The sequence below is a fragment of the Apodemus sylvaticus genome, chromosome 14, assembly GCF_947179515.1.
Source record: "Apodemus sylvaticus chromosome 14, mApoSyl1.1, whole genome shotgun sequence".
Lineage (NCBI taxonomy): Eukaryota > Metazoa > Chordata > Mammalia > Rodentia > Muridae > Apodemus > Apodemus sylvaticus.
In genome coordinates, this window is record NC_067485.1 from 9,403,853 (window position 1) to 9,420,420 (window position 16,568).

At 48.6% G+C, this 16,568-nt stretch overlaps 1 protein-coding gene across 6 annotated transcripts in view; it reads left to right on the top strand.

Annotated features, from left to right (window-relative positions):
• The first annotated feature begins 361 nt into the window (after positions 1–361).
• Positions 362–16,568, top strand: part of Klhl3 (kelch like family member 3) — a 130,371-nt gene continuing 114,164 nt past the window's right edge. For 2 of the 6 annotated variants that reach the window (XM_052157323.1, XM_052157326.1), the window contains exon 1: positions 4,962–5,175. In XM_052157323.1, the coding sequence (XP_052013283.1) occupies positions 5,120–5,175 (56 nt within the window). In that variant the 5' untranslated portion in view covers positions 4,962–5,119. The other 4 variants (XM_052157324.1, XM_052157328.1, XM_052157327.1 and 1 more) reach the window with 4 other exon arrangements.

The window sequence follows — 16,568 nt, forward strand, 5'->3', positions numbered from 1 at the left end:
CCTGCTTGCTCCTGCCCAAAGATTTATTTATTATTATATATAAGTACAATGTCACTGTCTTCATACACACCTGAAGAAGGCGTCAGGTCTCATTACAGATGGTTGTGGGCTACCATGCAGTTTCTGGGATTTGAACTCAGGACCTTCAGGAGAGCAGTCAGTGCTCTTAGCCTCTGGGCCATCTCTCCAGCCGTCATGTCTCCATCCTTAGAGCAGAGGTTCCCAACCTTCCTAACACTGCACCCTCTCATCCAGCTTCCTCATGGTGTGGTGCCCCCCCTATAAGATCATCTCATTGCTACTTCATAACTGTCATTTTGCTACTGTTATGAATCATAATGTAAATATTTGACATGCAAGATGTCTGATATGGGACCCCCCCCCCCAAAGTCTATACGGATCAACAAAGCTCTGGAGTGAACAGTGACCACGGAAAGCCAGGTCTGGCTCTGACCGTAGAAGGAACAGGAGCCGCCGTGAGGAGCCGTCGTGATTACTCAGATGTTAACTGGAATCAGAGGAGATGTGGCATCACACAGGTATGTTTAACACAAACATCACGAACGACGGTGCCCAGGAGGGGCTTCTCTAGGACATGGATTTCTCTGTCCTCAGAGCAGTATGTCGAGGCCAAGGATTAGGCCCTGCTCTGCCGCCTTTTGACTGTTGGGGCTCCTAGGTTCTTTCTCAGTTTCTGCCCGATTTCCCAGGCACCTTTAAGTAGCTAGAGTCCACTCAACAAGGGTCCAGAATCCAGTGGGAAGTTTCGGGGTAGGGATGAGGGTGGGCCGTACTTTAGCTCCGGTCTTGTCTGGCCCTTGCTGACCTGTTGGCAGTAGTGGCCACTGGGGATGTATGGTGGACCCACAAAATGTCCTCCCTTGCTGAATATTTTTTTCTTTGTTCCATGTTGATCAATGGGTTAAGGATGTTTAACAGCCCTCAAGAAGATAAAGAGGATTATGGGGCTAGTTGCTGCTTGTGGTTAAATGCTTGTCCTGGGCTGGGCGTTCTGCGGCATGCTTCAATCCCATCTTTAGTCCTAAGACTGGGGCTGGAGAGATGGCTCAGTGGTTAAGAGCACAGACCGCTCTTCCGAAGGTCCTGAGTTCAAATCTCAGCAACCACACGATGGCTCACAATCATCTGTAATGAGATCTGACCCCCCTCTTCTGGGGTGTCTGAAGACAGCTACAGTGTACTTACATATAATAGATAAAACTTAACCTAAGACTCTTGGAGGTCGCTACTGATATTAACCTCTTTACATAGAAGGAGAAATGATGTCATGCTTCTGGTAAGCACTCCTGCACTGTACCCTGTTAGGATCTTGATGTCTATGCAGTCTTCTCATCTAGCTGTGTATTCCAATCACCCATGGGGTTCAGTAAAATTCCTCATCCTGGGCTCTGATGTCATAGGTGTTAGATAGAACCCTACTACCAGTATTTTTTTTGGCAATATATAAATCATGTAGAATTTCCACTTCTAGGAGTATAATTTTTAAAACAAAATAGTTTCTTTTTTTTTTTTTAATTTAATGTATTCACCATTGCTCTCTTCAGACACACCAGAAGAGGGCGTCAGATCCCATTACAGATGGTTGTGAGCCACCATGCGGTGGCTGGGAATTGAACTCAGGACCTCTGGAAGAGCAGTCAGTGCTCTTAACCTCTGAGCCATCTCTCTAGCCCCAAAAGGGGGTTATTTTTTAAAAAGGCTTTGTTTTTAATTATGTGTGTATGTGTAGTGGTATTTACATATGTGCATGGTTGAGTGCAGATTCCTGGGAGCTGGAGTCACAGGTAGCTGTGGGTACTAGGGTATTAGGAACCAAATTCTGGTCCTTGGCAAGAGCAATGAATACTTCTAACCACAGAGTCATTTCTCTGGCACCCCAAACCATCTTTCTCTTTCTCTGCCTCTGTCTCTCTCCCTTTCTCTCTCCCTTTCTCTCTCTCTCTCTCTCTCTCTCTCTCTCTCTCTCTCTCTCTCTCTCTCTCTCTCTTCTGAGACAGGGTTTCACTGTACAGCCCTGGCTGTTCTGGAAATTTGCTCTGTAGACCAGGCTGGCCTTAAACTCACAGAGATCCACCTGCCTCTGCCTCTGCCTCCTGAGTGCTTTTGATCCTCTGATGCCTACACTTTAGCCAGGTAAATGGTTCAGATATACAGTGTGGTTCGAGACATGGTGCTGTGTCATGGTGCGTGCAGATGGAAGAGACCAAAGTGCTGGAGACGTGGCGGGAAAACCAGGAAAGAAGAAAAAGGACGTTCATGGGAAGGCACTGTTGGCTCGAGTGTCTCCAGATGAAGTCCCAGTGCTGACAACTTTGTAGACCAAATCCAGACTGAAAACATTTTTCTTTCCAACCCTGGTTCTTCTCAAGCCAACTGAGAGCTGGAGGAATCTAAACAAGGTTGGCACAGACGTCTGGATGGAGATCTGGGCTTGCCATGCGCTTGGCCAACTGTGGATGTTGCCCGAGGCATCGAGAGGAACCTGGGTAGTGGGTAGTGGGCTTTGAGGTAAATTCAGGACAGGTCAAGCATGGGGACTTTTCCTCCAGGCAGGAACTACCTTGGCTTTTGATTCTCTCTGCTGGAACCCCAAGCAGGCCCCCTGGGGGCTGAAGCACAGGGAAGAGCACTAGCCTATTGAGGAGCACTAGCTTATTGAGGAGCACTAGCCTATTGAGGAGCACTAGCCTGTACTGAATAGGTCAGACTGTGCCCACAGAATGCTTGGATAATGTAGGAGATGTAAAATGTAGCGGAGACTAGAAAAATATTCCAGTAGCATAGAGAAGGGCCCTTGGCTCTGCTACCCTTAGCATGGGTGGATGGTTTTCCTGGATGGCCATTCTGCCTCATGGATAATGGGGCAGTGTGTGGTTCTTCTGGCCAAGATAGGTTGCAAGGGAATACCCGAGGCTTTATGTCGGCTCTAGTCATTCTGAGGCGCAAGTATATTCAGTCTGTAAGGATTTCCTTCTCAGATTTTTCCTCTCCCCGTTCCTGGATGGCAAAGACGTGAATGAAGGCACGCTCAAAGGGAAGTCGGTTTTCTATTCCTCCTGTGACTCACCCAGCCTCCTGCCTGCCTATCCTAGTGACCTGCCTGCACTCTGGCACGGATTCTGGGATTCCACTTCCTTACTTGTGATGCTCAGCCTCTTCTGGTCCCTGTGATTGATGTCCAGAGGAAATATCTGGAACAGAACCACGAAGCTGATTAGAAGAGGAAGGGAAACGGTGGGAGGAAGATAGGAGGGGTTTGGTTGTGAACAAGCAAAGACCTCAGGGCTGCTGGGTGTGAGCCGTGACTCGGCGTTCTTCTCAGACCGAGGGAGAACTCAGAGTTGTGGACCAGCTAAGAGGACACTGGTATGTCTGGGGACATAAATTTTGAGACTCACACCTCAGCTGGTTTGAGGTTAGAATGTTATGTCAAGTCCACATTTTTAACACCTGTAGTTTCTAGACCTGCATTCCTCTCGTTGATAACCTGAACTCTGTGCAACAACCGGAGAAACTTAGCGAGCTCAAATTGTATAAGTAACAGGTACCGTTTATGTCCTCTTAAAGTTCCCGCAAACATGAGAACCCCAGCAAGTGTCACCGCTAGGCACATGACTAGGGTACGCCGAGAAGGAGAATGGGACCTTCTCAACTTTTGTAGACTCCCAATTAGAGTGGAAAGGGACTCTAGGGAGTGTCTTGGGAGTGAAGGACTGAGCGTGAAGTCATAGGCTCAGCCGGGGCTGCTCCGAGCCTCCAGAGATGCCCGGGGTATTGGCAGGCGAGGAGTCCTAAAGCAGGGATGGGCACTCGCATCTGGCTTTTCTTTTCTGTACAACTGGGGAAGCTTCTGGGCCAATTTCACCACTAATGGTCCCAATTATCTCTAAGCCTGGTTAGTTCTAGAAGACATAAACTTAGCTTCTGGCAGCTTTCCACAAGATTGCCTTCTTTTAGCCCGAGAAACACGGCATGTAAAAAACAAACTCCCGAGACACTCGGGTGGGAAGAGGTAAGGGCAATAAATGCCCTTTGACCTGTACTTGGAGGCCACTGGCTGTCACTGGTGGGATTTGGGGAAAGTCTTCGGAGACCCGTGACTTACTGTGCTTCCATAAAGACTCAGGAGTTAGAGAATCGGAGTTAGAGGAGCCATTCCAGCTAGGGCCAAAATCTAGAGGTTCCGGGCACAAGGAGCTTTGGCTGGAGATGGGGGCTCAGTGGTAGCCATGCGAGTTGGAACCACAGCCTGTATAAGGTTCAGAACGGCAGACCTTAGCAGTTCTGTGGCAGTGTTCCTGTGGTGATCACTACAATGGTCTTTGGCATTTTGTAATACCGGGGCTTCGTTTCAGTCGCACGCTCCCCCTTCTCTTCTCCGCACATAAGGCATCTGGCCCCGGCTCTCATGCCTAATTCTCCTTATTCATTTCGGTTCTGTGACACCCACCCACTCCAACCCCCTTATCTTAATGTCACATCTCAGAACTACTGTGGGCTCAGGGAGGGAGAATCGGGCAGCGCTGATGTCACAAGTGAATTTCCCCAGGTGGGTAAGCTAGCTCCATTGCAGGCCACAGAGGGGCCTCCTCATTCCAGCAATCTGGCCAGGCCCACAGACTCAGCCTAGGCGGAGGAGGAGAGAAGGAGGGGTCAGCTTCTCTCTGTTAGCGAGGATCCCGCTGATCAGTTGTAGTGCAGCAGAGGAGGCAGGAGACAGTGGGGTGGGCTAGTCGCTAGGGCTGGGGATGCCTGAGCAGATGCGGAAGCAGCTGGAAAGGTGGCACAGCCCTTGGGTTGCCGCTGCCGCCGCCGCTGCCGCCGCTGAAGCTGTGGCTGTTCCTAGGAGACAGAGGAGAAGCCAGCCCGCGGGGGAGGGGAAGCGAGTGGGTTGCTGCTTTTAGCAGCTGAAAGGGCTGCAGGGAGCTCTGGGTAAGACATTTTCTAGCACCGCCGCTTTTGCGGTAGAAGCCTGCCGCGAGTAAGTCAGAGGAAGGAGGACTGGGAGGGAGGAGGTCTCAGTTGCAGCCATGCTGAATCACGGCTGCTGATCAGGGTCCCTCACGGGAGCCCAGAGAGCAGCGCCAGGTCCGGGTGCATGCACAGTCTGGTGACTACTAACCCTGCCGGGCCTCCCACAATGGAGAGTGAAAGGTAAGTATGTGTAAGTGTGGTGAGTGCAGTGTGCATGTGCTAGCAGACAGGAGCTGAAGGTGTAACCATCGACATTTGTTTGCATAAGCTAGGCAGGCTTGCAGACCCTGGCAACCGCAGAATCCCAAGGCAGAGCGAGAGCAGAAAAGTCTCTTTGGAAACCTACCTCTTCCAGGGCTCAAAGCTCCGGAGACTGGGCTCCTGCCAAGGAAAGTCTGGGTCTCCTGGGTGGTGGAGCACATGGAAAGAAAAACTTCCTGGCTTGTGCTGGGAATAGTCCTGTCTTGAACCGGGATTGCCCCTTTCAGGGAGGCGTTCCCGGTCCCCACGGTGTCTGTCTTTGGTGGGGGGATTTGATAGCATTGCAGGGCTGGCCTCAGAGAGGGCACTTGCCTCCTTCACACTTCGGTGGTCGAATCCTCAAGAACCATGCCAAGTGCCTGGCTGTCCTAACACCGGGTCTGTCGTGTGTACGTTCGTGGACACTGGTTTCTGTGCTGGTGTGGGCAAAGGAGAAACCCAGTCGGATGACATTCGCTCACAACCGGTCTTGTCTGTATCAAAAAGTTTGAGGGATGCTGCAAGGTCTGTGTCTTCCAGGCACTCTTGTCTCTTCCATCATGGACTTTTAACGAAATGGGAACCAAGTGAAGGCATTTAAATCCTCGGGTTGGGCAGGAGTGAGTGGGCCAGGGTTGGTCTCCCAGCAAGCTGGGAGCACAGACAGTTTTCACTTCCCGAGGAGCTGATCTTCCCACTGGGAAGGTGCTCAGTGCAGGGCCAAGTGTGGAGCAGACGTGCTACCACCTCCTCATCCGTGGGCTGTCGCTGGGGACGGCCTTTACCATTTCCCTTGAGAGAGGCCAGAAGGCTTCCCCTCTAAGTTGTGAGTGGCGGGTTACACAGGAGCAGGCGCCACTAAACCCGTGCATTGCAGAGTACTTTGACAAGCGTGCACAGCTTGTCCTGGGTCTCTTCCGTCTGAGAAAAGCCTAAGAACCCAGGGCTTTCTGATAGTCCCACTCACAAGAGGAGTCTAGAACAGTTGGTCCCAACCTTCCTGACACTGATACCGTTAATGCTGCTCCTCATGTTGTGGTGACCCCCAACCCCCAAAACATCGAATTATTTTTGTTACCTCATAACTGTAATTTTGCTACCATTAGGAAATGTATTTCGGGATGGTCTTAGGCAATCTCTGTGAAACGGTTGTTTGACCCCCCAGGCTGAGAACCATCGTGCTAGGACTTTATTAATTAATTAATTGTAAGTCCACTGTGGCTGTCCAGGGAGTCAGATCTCGTTAGGGATGGTCGTGAGTCACCATGTGGTTGCTGGGATTTGAACTCGGGACCTTCGGAAGAGCAGTGGGTGCTCTTAACCGCTGAGCCATCTCTCCAGCCCATGCTAGGGCTTTTTAGACCAGACTCCTTGCAGTCTCTTCCCAAGCTCTCTTCAAAACAGGATATCACTGAACAGCAGGCCATCCAGAGGCCTCGGGGCAGAGGTGGGCCATGCCCTTGCCTGATGGCTGGCAGCAGGAAGGAAGTGTAAGGCCCATGTCCGCCTGCACGACCCACAGCATATCTGGGCTGAGTGGCAGGCACCAGGCTAGCGCCATCTGAGCTTTGGGGGTGGGGACGGGGACTGGGGGGCAGCGGTCGCGCCTACAGCCCAGCGTTCCTACACTGAAGAGCTCTTCTTCACTTGCTCTGTGAGGGGGCTGATGTCCGTGGCTTCTGAGTACGAATTGCTTCTCATCTCGTGGAGTTGAGAATTTCTAGCATTCACCAGGGCGCTCAGGTCACTACTTTTTGTCCCTGTTCTAAGGACAGCTTACAAACCAATCAAACAAGTTGCCTTGATTTGTCTCCTGTCTCCCACCCCGTCTGTCTTTCCTACGCATCCCTCTCCACCCACCAAGAGTTACGCTGCCCATGCGCTCACACGCCTTCTCTCCCACTGCGAATCCTCCGTTCTCAGAGTTCTTTCTGCTCATCTCTTCCCATTTTGTTTCTGGAAAAACTCAGCCTTTTCAGTCCTCATTGATGTTCTTATAGAAAAACTTCTTTTTTGGAGGACCAGTTGGGGATACTGAGATAGGGGGGTCTCTGTAGCCCTGGCTGTTCTGGGACGTATTATGTAGACTAGGCTGGCCGGGAACTCACAGAGATCTGCCTACCTCTGCCTCCAGAATGCTGGGATCAAAGGCCTCACCTGGATAAACCTTGTGTTCGCATTTTAGACCCACCCGAGTGATGAGCCCAGCAGGTCTTTTTGTGTTTCTGTTTTGTATGACTTACAGGTCCTCAGACGTGGAGATGCGTCCTCACAGAAGGGTGGTGCCTTACACGGTTTTGGTCTTCTGCACTGACTACCAAACAGCCGGTGCTGGGCAGTGATTTTCTAGTTAATAGCATGAACATTTTTTATTAATTCTTTAAGAATTCTTACATTGTAGCTTGAGCATATTCATTTTCCTTAGCTCCTTCCAGACCCATTCCACCCACTTAACCCATCCAGCTCTGCTCTCTCTCTCTCTCTCTCTCTCTCTCTCTCTCGTGTGTGTGTGTGTGTCCCCACTTCTCTCTCCCTTTCCCCCTCCTCTCCTCCCTTTCTCAACCACCTGAGTCCAGTTTGTGCTTCCCAATTACTATTGGCGTGAGGCCTGCCCCAGCGCTATTACACCATTAAAACTGACTCCCTCTCTCCAGCAGTTATCAGATGCTAGCATCTCCCCAGCTATGGGTGGATTTTGTGCCCCGCCCCATACCCACGTTGGGATTTTGCCTGGCTTGGCCTTGCATAGATCTCGTGTATGCCATCATAACAGCTGTGAGTTCATGTGTGCAGCTGCCCTCTTATCTGGGAAATAGTTTCCTTGAAACCCTCCACCAGCTCTGCCCTTGTACCCCCACCCCACAAAGATTCCCGAGCTCTCGAGGAGAGGTTATGACACAGACACCCTGTTCTCTCTTATTCTCTGCATCTCTATCTTAACTGGTGGCTTCTGTGAGCAACTCAGCTAAAGAGGTGAGAGAAGAGATGGAAACCTTTGGCATCCTTGGCTCCCTGGACATCCTTGGCTACCAAGCGGGTTATCTCAGCCTCACTCGAAATGCTTCGAGATGGAGGAAGAGGTGGACGTAGCTTTGGTTTGTAAATTTCCTGGAAACCAAGGCTGAGTTGGCCCGGGTCACGAGTCCACCCTCCAGGGACGGGGGAGTCTCTGCATCTCGTGCTTGCTCCGCCAAACCGTAATCGGGGCTATTTTTAAGCATTAAGGCATTTCAGCTGAGAGGTTCCTATGAATTATTTTCTTTCTTTGTTATGAGGGCACACAAGTACTTTTTACCTTGCAATATTAATCGTAAGCACAGGTTTTGGAGGAACAGACTTAGTAAAGTGAGGTACGTACATCATAAGCCAGCTGAGCTTGTGTGTATCGTATCTTTACCGAACTATCTTGTGTGTGCAGTACCCACTATTTCTTCTTCCGGCCTGGACGGCAGCTGATGCCATTCCTGGATCTCCTGCTTCTGTGCTGTGCCCTGAGGGGCTAACCAAGACTTTAGGATTTTCCTGTGTTAGTTGTCCAAAGCAGATTATGTGCTCCTATGGGGACAGTGTAGGGAAAGTGTACCTGAGTATCTGCATTGTAAGGTGCCTCACAAGGCTTCACGCCTCTTGTGTTTATTATTATCATTGTTGTTGTTGTTGAAGACTCACAGGATTTCACATCTCTTGTATTTATTGCTGTTTTTGTTTTGTTTTCTTTCTCAGACAGGGCTTCTCTGTGTAGCCCTGGCTGTCCTGGAACTCACTCTGTACACCAGGCTGGCTCGAACTCAGAGCTCTGCCCGCTTCTGCTTCCTGAGTGCCTGGATTAAAGGCCTGCATCACCATGTCTGGCAATATTGTTATTTATTATTGTTATTTAGATTTACTTATGTATACAGTGTTCTGCTTGTATGTATGCCCGCAGGCCAGAAGAGGGCACCAGATCCCATTACAGATGGTTGTGAGCTACCATGTGGTTGCTGGGAATTGAACTCTGGACCTCTGGAAGAGCAGCCAGTGCTCTTAACTGCTGAACCATCTCTCCAGCCCTTATTACTATTATTTTTTAAGGTTTCCAAAAGATCTGCTTTTACCTTCCCTTGTAGATGCCGTGGGGCACACAGGTGGGCGGGAGCTGGTGCTTTTCACTGAGCCTGAGACCCCACCAGGAGCTGTAGAGTTGTACTTCCTCTGACTTCTTCCCAAGTTCTCCAGCCCTCTGTTGGTCTTCTAGATTTTGATTAGAAGATCTCCAGCCTTCTGATGCTTTCTGCATGGGGCAGTTGGCAGGGAAGTCTTCAGGAGTGAAGAAAAGCTCTTCGTGATTAATTTTCTCCCTTCCTTCCTGTCACCCCCTCCCTGCCCCCCTCAAACACCGAAAATGACAGTTGCCCTTGTTACTGGTATTTTATTTCAGATTTGAAAATCAACCTTGTGGATGGATTGAAATAAACTTTCCACTTGCAAGGTAAATCCAATTCATAGCAACAGAAAGTGAAATGGTTGCCAGTGGGGTAAAAAAAAGGGAGTAGGACGGCCTCACAGGTGCGCGATTTCCAAACTGGGAAGACACATAGTGACGATGTGTGTAGTTAGGCAGCAATGCAAATGGACGACTGCATGGTAAAAATGATAATTTCTGTGGAGTATGCTACACACACAGACAATCCAGGCAAAGACACACAGTGACACATACACAGACATACACAGGGCACACACACACACACACACACACACACACTCCTACCTTGAGGTCCAGACAGGCTGCGGTGGCAGAGAAAAGCATCTTTTGGAAGAGTTGTCATCAAAAGGAGGAGCTGTCTGCTCTTTTTATCATAGATTGTATGGCTTTCATCCCAGAAAGGGGAGGAGGGCTCCTGCTTGAGAAGGCTTTCAGGTACAACTCTGCTGTGACCGCCTGTGAGCTGTCTTCAAAGGATGGGTGTTCTCAGCTGGCTCTCGCGGCTGGGAGCCTGCGTCTGTGCTCTGGGAGCTGCTGTGTGTTTGCCCTTGATCTTAGAATAGCGCTAGACAAACACCGAGGTGGCACCTGGGAAACGGGAGTTGCTTCCCTAAATGCTGACTTTTGAACCAATAGGTAAAATGTCGGTGAGACCCAGCACAGTGCACATGTCCAGCAACATAACATTGCTTTCTATTCTGATTCCTGCTGAGAGTCACTGAGCCCTCTCCTGGACCCTAAAAGTCACGAGTAGGCACTCATGAAGAAAGGTTTGGGCTCCCATACCTCCCGAAACTCATCATTACAGCAGTGACAACGGAAATCAAATTTTCCATTTTGGATTTTATTTAGTTATTTTTTTATCTATTCATTTATTATATGTAAGTACACTGTAGTAGTCTTCAGATACAGCAGAAGAAGATGTCAGATCTCATTACGGATTGTTGTGAGCCACCATGTGATTGCTGGGATTTGAACTCAGGACCTCTGGAAGAACAGCCAGTGCTCTTAACTGCTGAGCCATCTCCCCAGATCCTGGATTTTTTTTTTTTTTTTAAATAAGGTCTTGAACTTTTCTTTTCAATGTGTAAAGAGAACACAGTCAGCTAAAGGGGCCTTTTCACTTCACACCCGGATTTTGGCTTTTTAGGGTTTCTTTGTTAAGTTTTAGATTGTTAAGGCCAGTTCAGGCAAGAACATTTTTCTGTGTGTGTTCCAGATCACCTGCTTTATTTGATGACATCTCTGCTATGGAAATGACCTATTTTTTTTTTTTAAGTTTCTAGATGATCCCTAAAAGTAGGTTAAATTGAACAGACCAGTGAGGAACTGTGTAAAAAGTAGTTTGAGGATGCTTTGTTCTAAGGTTTTTTTTATGTTGTTTTTGCTATATAAGTTCAGTGACTCTAAAGATGGAATGTATAACTTTCTATGGTTTGTGAAGATCTTAGTGAAGTGGAAACTTTTGGCTTTGTTGGAAAGTCAGTTATGTCAAATGATGTTTTTGCTGAAGTGGACACAGGTGAAAGGATGTTTTGCTAAAGCAGACATGTGGAAGGACACGTGATGTTCATGTTCAGAAGGACTAGAAATGTGACCCCACAGACAGTGGATGGCACTAGATGGTATTGGTGCACCTTACTGGTCATCGCTTGTTGTGACTTTGTAGAAAGAAACGCATCAGAAAACTTCTGGCTGTGTTCTGGAGGCTTCAGGCCGATTGGCAGAGTGATGTTCGCTGATACAATTCACATGGTGTTTTGCTGAGGCAAGATCTGTGGGAGGACACGCGATGTTTGGAGGGAGTATAAATAGGACTCAACAGACAGTGACGTATCTTACGTAGCTAGCTTACAACTACTTTGTTGGTCTCTCTTCTTTGCTGATCTTCACTTCTTTGAGAGGCATGACAGAGAACCTCTCCTGGCCTCTCTGCTGGTCCTGGTCTCTCCTGCTATCCTGACAATCGAAGATTAAAATGTCTCTAAGAAACTACTTGTTTTTTCCTTCCTCTTCCCTTTCTCCTCTTTGCTGTGGTCCCACTCGCTATGGTACACCATAGCTGTCTTCAGACACCAGAAGAGGACATCAGATCCCATCACAGATGGTTGTGAGCCACCATGTGGTTGCTGGGATTTGAACTCATGACCTCCAGAAGAGCAATTGGTGCTCTTAGCCCTGAGCCATCTTACCAGCCCCAAGAAACTACTTCTAAACAACATAACAACCAGAGCCTCGAGGCTTCTTCTGGATCGACATACTGACCTACTGTTGCTGATTCGTAAATGGTGTTTACACGTAGACTGAACTGAACTGCTGATTCACATGAACTGAACTGCTAGTATCCTAACAACACTGATGAGATTTATTCCAAAGAACTGTTTCTAAACAAGTCCAAGTCTGCCATATCCGAATAACCTTTCTTTCCCACTACCTCTGGGTTAGGGAGGTTAAAACATTTAAAAACCCATATCAAAAATAAGTTTAAAAAAAAAATCTAAGCCTAAAACTAGGCTAACTTTCCCTTTTGAAAAAAAAGATTTAATTTTAATGCGTATGTATGAATATTTGCTTGCGTGTTTGTTTGTGTATCAAGTGTCTCCCTGTTTCCCTTGACGCTCAGGAGAGAGTATCACATCCACAGGAACTGGCCTTATAGAGGTTGAAAGCCACCATGTGGGTGCTGGAAACTGAAACTGGGTCCTAACCACTGAGCCATCTCTCCAGCTCCCGGCTTTCTCTTTAACTTGTGAATACACACCCTGGCCTCTGTCATAACGGCACACACAGTGAGTTCAACTTTCCCCTTCAAGACTAATACAGGCTTGGCTTCCAAAAAGTTCCGGCAGAGGAGTGTGTCTCTTTTCTTGTCTGTATGAACTCAAGTGTTTTCTATCTTTATATAACTTGTTTGTTCCAGTCTAGTTGTAAGGGAAGTCATGAATTAGGCCTTCAGGAAGGTTGGTTTAGTAACACCCTCTCTCGAAGTTAGTCACAGAGGAGGGTGCAGTAGACACGGTGACAACTACCATCAGCCTTTATGACTCATGGCTGGCTTGAGTCCAAAAAAATTAGTATTATGTAGGATTTTCTGGACAATTTCATCTCAGAGTGTTGGGAGACAGTAGTTCCGGCTTCATGCCATAGCTCTGAGGGTGAAACTAGATAATGGATGTAAGATACTTTAGTGTAGGGGGCTGGTGAGATGGCTCAACAGGTAAGAGCACTGACTGCTCTTCTGGAGGTCCTGAGTTCAAATCCCAGCAACCACATGGTAGCTCACAACCATCCGTAATGAGATCTGACTCCTTCTTCTGGTGCATCTGAAGACAGCTACAGTGTACTTTCTTATAGTAATAATAAAGTCTTTTTTTAAAAAAAGATACTTTAGTGTAGTCAATGTGCCATTAATATCAGCTGGTTAACTGGCCCCTGGGAATCGTAGCTTTCCCGTGCATAACCAGTGTGTGCCTATATGGATTATTTAACATCATTGTCCTGACGCTGGGATCCGGGTGATCCTGCTGAAAGAGTGTGTAGCTCATGTGTAAATGGTAAGTGAGCCCGGCAGTGGTGGCACACACACCTTCAATCCCAGCACTTGGGAGACAGAGGCAGGTAGATTTCTGAGTTTGAGGCCAGCCTGGTCTACAGAGTGAGTTCCAGGGCAGCCAGGGTTACACAGAGAAACGCTGTCTTGGAAAAAAAATGGTGTTACTTGATAGCAGAGTTTCTGAAAAACTGGATTCTGGTGACTAGACATATCCAAGTGGCAAGTTCTTCATCGGCCAAGACCTAGACATCTCAAGTGGGTGTTTTCCATCTTGAACTTTAGGATTGGGATACTTCCTGCATTTGGCACCATGCCAAAGGTCTCATGCTTTCAGAAATCAGATATTTTTACTTTATTATGTCTGTGTGTGTTTTGCCCCATGTGTATGTCTATACATAAGTGTGTTTGGTACCCTCAAAGTTCAGAAGAGGTTGTTAGATGTCTTGGTTGTGAGCTGCCATGGGGATCTGGGAATTGAACCTGGGTCCTTGTCAGTGCTCTTAAGTGCTGAACCATCTCTCTATCTTGGAAACTTTGATCTTGTCAGTGTCCCAGACTTGGGAAAGCAGAATCTTGCTGATGACCTCACGAGAACCTAACGTACAACGGGCAGCGTGTCCGCCATTAACCAGTTTCAACTGGACCTAACTAACACACAACAGGCAGTGTGTCCATCATGAATCTGTAGTGAGACTGGCAGGGTATTACCGACAGTGGCCACTGTTTTCCTTCTCTCTGGAGGGGACCCTGCAGGAGGTACCAGAGGCCAACTTGGTCCAAAGACTATAATGAGTTGCACGTTCTGACCAAGGCTTAACCAAAGGACATCATCTGATGAATAAATCACGTTCTTTTCTATATAATGTGAAATGATTATAGGGACCTACGGGTAATTTCTACTGTTTGGATTTTCCAAAGGACGTTTACTTTGGCTGAGAGAACTCAATGGACGTAGCACGCTCTTCCTGGAGAGGGTCTGCCTTCCTGTCTTTATTGTCTCTTGTCTAGCTTGGATACGATGCTCTCAGGTCCCGTATGGAACCTGGTGTTGAACTGATTGCTTCTGAGCTTTGTCCTGTGGAGGGGAAATCATTTAAGCTGTGGCTGTCTTGCTCGGGCTCCTTATTCCCCCCCCCCCCCCCCCCCCCCCCCCCCCCCCCCCCCCCCCCCCGTGGGTTCCTCCACACCGGCCATGTTCTGGAGGTCCTCGCTCTCCCTAAACGCCTGCGGGCAGCCTGCTTGGAGGCGGGCTCTTCATAGGCCTCCTGCCTTTCCGTTTTACTCATTGCCTGGAGGTTTCCCACACAGGAACCCACAGGTAAGCCGTGATCTGTCGTTCTTCCCTCTTTCCTAGGCGCCAGCCTTTTCTCCTCTTTGATCCTCCTGATTTTCCATCACTTTTGCAGGGGTCTGGGCTGTGCCTTCTCCCTCCCTGGGGAAGAGAAAGGAGCACACAGAAGGAGAGGGAGCTATGCTCAGTTTTCGAGAGGGGACCGGGGAAGCGCACAGCTGTCGGTAGCTTTAGCTCACACAGCTTCCTGTGTGTATTCATGGCTCACTGCAGAGCACCTGTCATGTGCTAAGAGGATGGCACTAAGGGGCCACCTTGGTCCTTAAGGGGTAAAACTTCACAAAGCTGCTCGTTCAGGAAGTTTGTGACTCAGTTATTCTTTTGTTGTTGTTTGTTTGTTTTTTGAGACAGGGTTTCTCTGTGTAGCCCTGGATGTCCTGGAACTCACTCTGTAGTCCAGGCTGGTCTTGAACTCAGAAATCCGCCTGCCTCTGCCTCCCAGAGTGCTGGGATTAAAGGCGTGCGCCACTACTGCTCAGCAGACGATTCAGTTAGTCAACTTTGCTATTATGAAAATTAAGTAACATAAATAAATTACATTAGAATGTTCAGAGCTTCCAGCTCTCAGGTTTTACTCTCATGTAGCCCTTTGAATCAGTCTGTTGTGTCTCACAGGAAATGACTGTACGCCGTGCAATAGCGGGAAGTCTCATGGAGGGATGATTTATACTATGGCAAATAATAAATAACTGTGATAAATCAGAGTGCCTCCTCCCTCATCCGGCTGTAACACTGACCAGCACACGCTGTGTGGGGAAGACAGACAGGAAGAGCTCTTCAGAAGACAGCTGGCTAAGCTCCCACGTAGGGAAGGCTTCTAGCTAGTCACGGGACAGTCTGGGACCGGGCTAGACTTAGGAGAGAGGAGGTGGCGATAGATGTGAAGTCTGGGTGACACAGTTCACTGAGCCAAAGAGCATCGGGCCTTTAGGCCGAGGCAAATTTGTTAGTTATACGGTAATGAAGAGTCTCCAGGGTGACTGTGTGACTGTCAAAGACCATGGTTGTTCTCTGAGGTTCATTCTGAGCCCCGTGAAGTGTGAGGAGGAGGCCTCCTGTCACAATGCCCCGACCATGCTGCCACAGTGAAAGGGGACGGTGAGAAGGGAGTGGGTGAGGCGCGAGGGAGGTTGTGGCAACAGCAGCCAGGAGAAGGAGCTTGTCGATAGCAGAGATGACGAGGACACGGTTTTAGAACTGTGGTTGCACGTGTCAGGTGTGTGCATTAAACAAGTGGTGAAGGACACTGCCTGGTTCTGGCCTGGATAGCTGTGCTCCTATTGGTTATGTCTTGTGAGGCGGAGAATCCTGAAAAAAAACCCCAGCTCAGGAGAGGGTAGTTTGGGATATGTGTGGATTCACTTACAGCAGGGGAGAAGACAAACTGGCTGTGGGCCTTGGGATTTAGGGGGGCAGGGGAGGTGGTGGACTCCAGAGAGGCACAGTCGAAACATCTATCTTCTTTGTTTTCACTCTCTCTCTCTCTCTCTCTCTCTCTCTCTCTCTCTCTCTCTCTCTCGTTTGTTTTCAAGACAGGGTTTCTCTGTGTAGCCCTGGCTGTCCTGGAACTCACTCTGTAGACCAGGCTGGCCTCAAACTCAGAAATCTGCGTGCCTCTGCCTCCCAAGTGCTGGGATCAAAGACCTGCACCACCACTGCCTTAGTGAGCATGTATCTTTTATGTATACTTTCATAATAGTTTCTGTGGATTCACAATTGAGCCTTGAGGCCTCCTCCACTGTCAGCATCTGGAGTTGGTGCTGGTTCAGTCAGTGCTGTAGACCATTTTGCTTTACTAACAGTTATAAGGAAAATGAAAGATTTTTTTTTAGTTCCAAACCCACCCATTCCATGCAACAATGGCCTCCTGCATCACGATCCCATGCTGGGCAGGCTGGGTTGCAAGTCATACAGCGCTGTGGGGTACTCACCAGAGAAGCCTGCTCAGATGTGTTGTTAAGCCAATA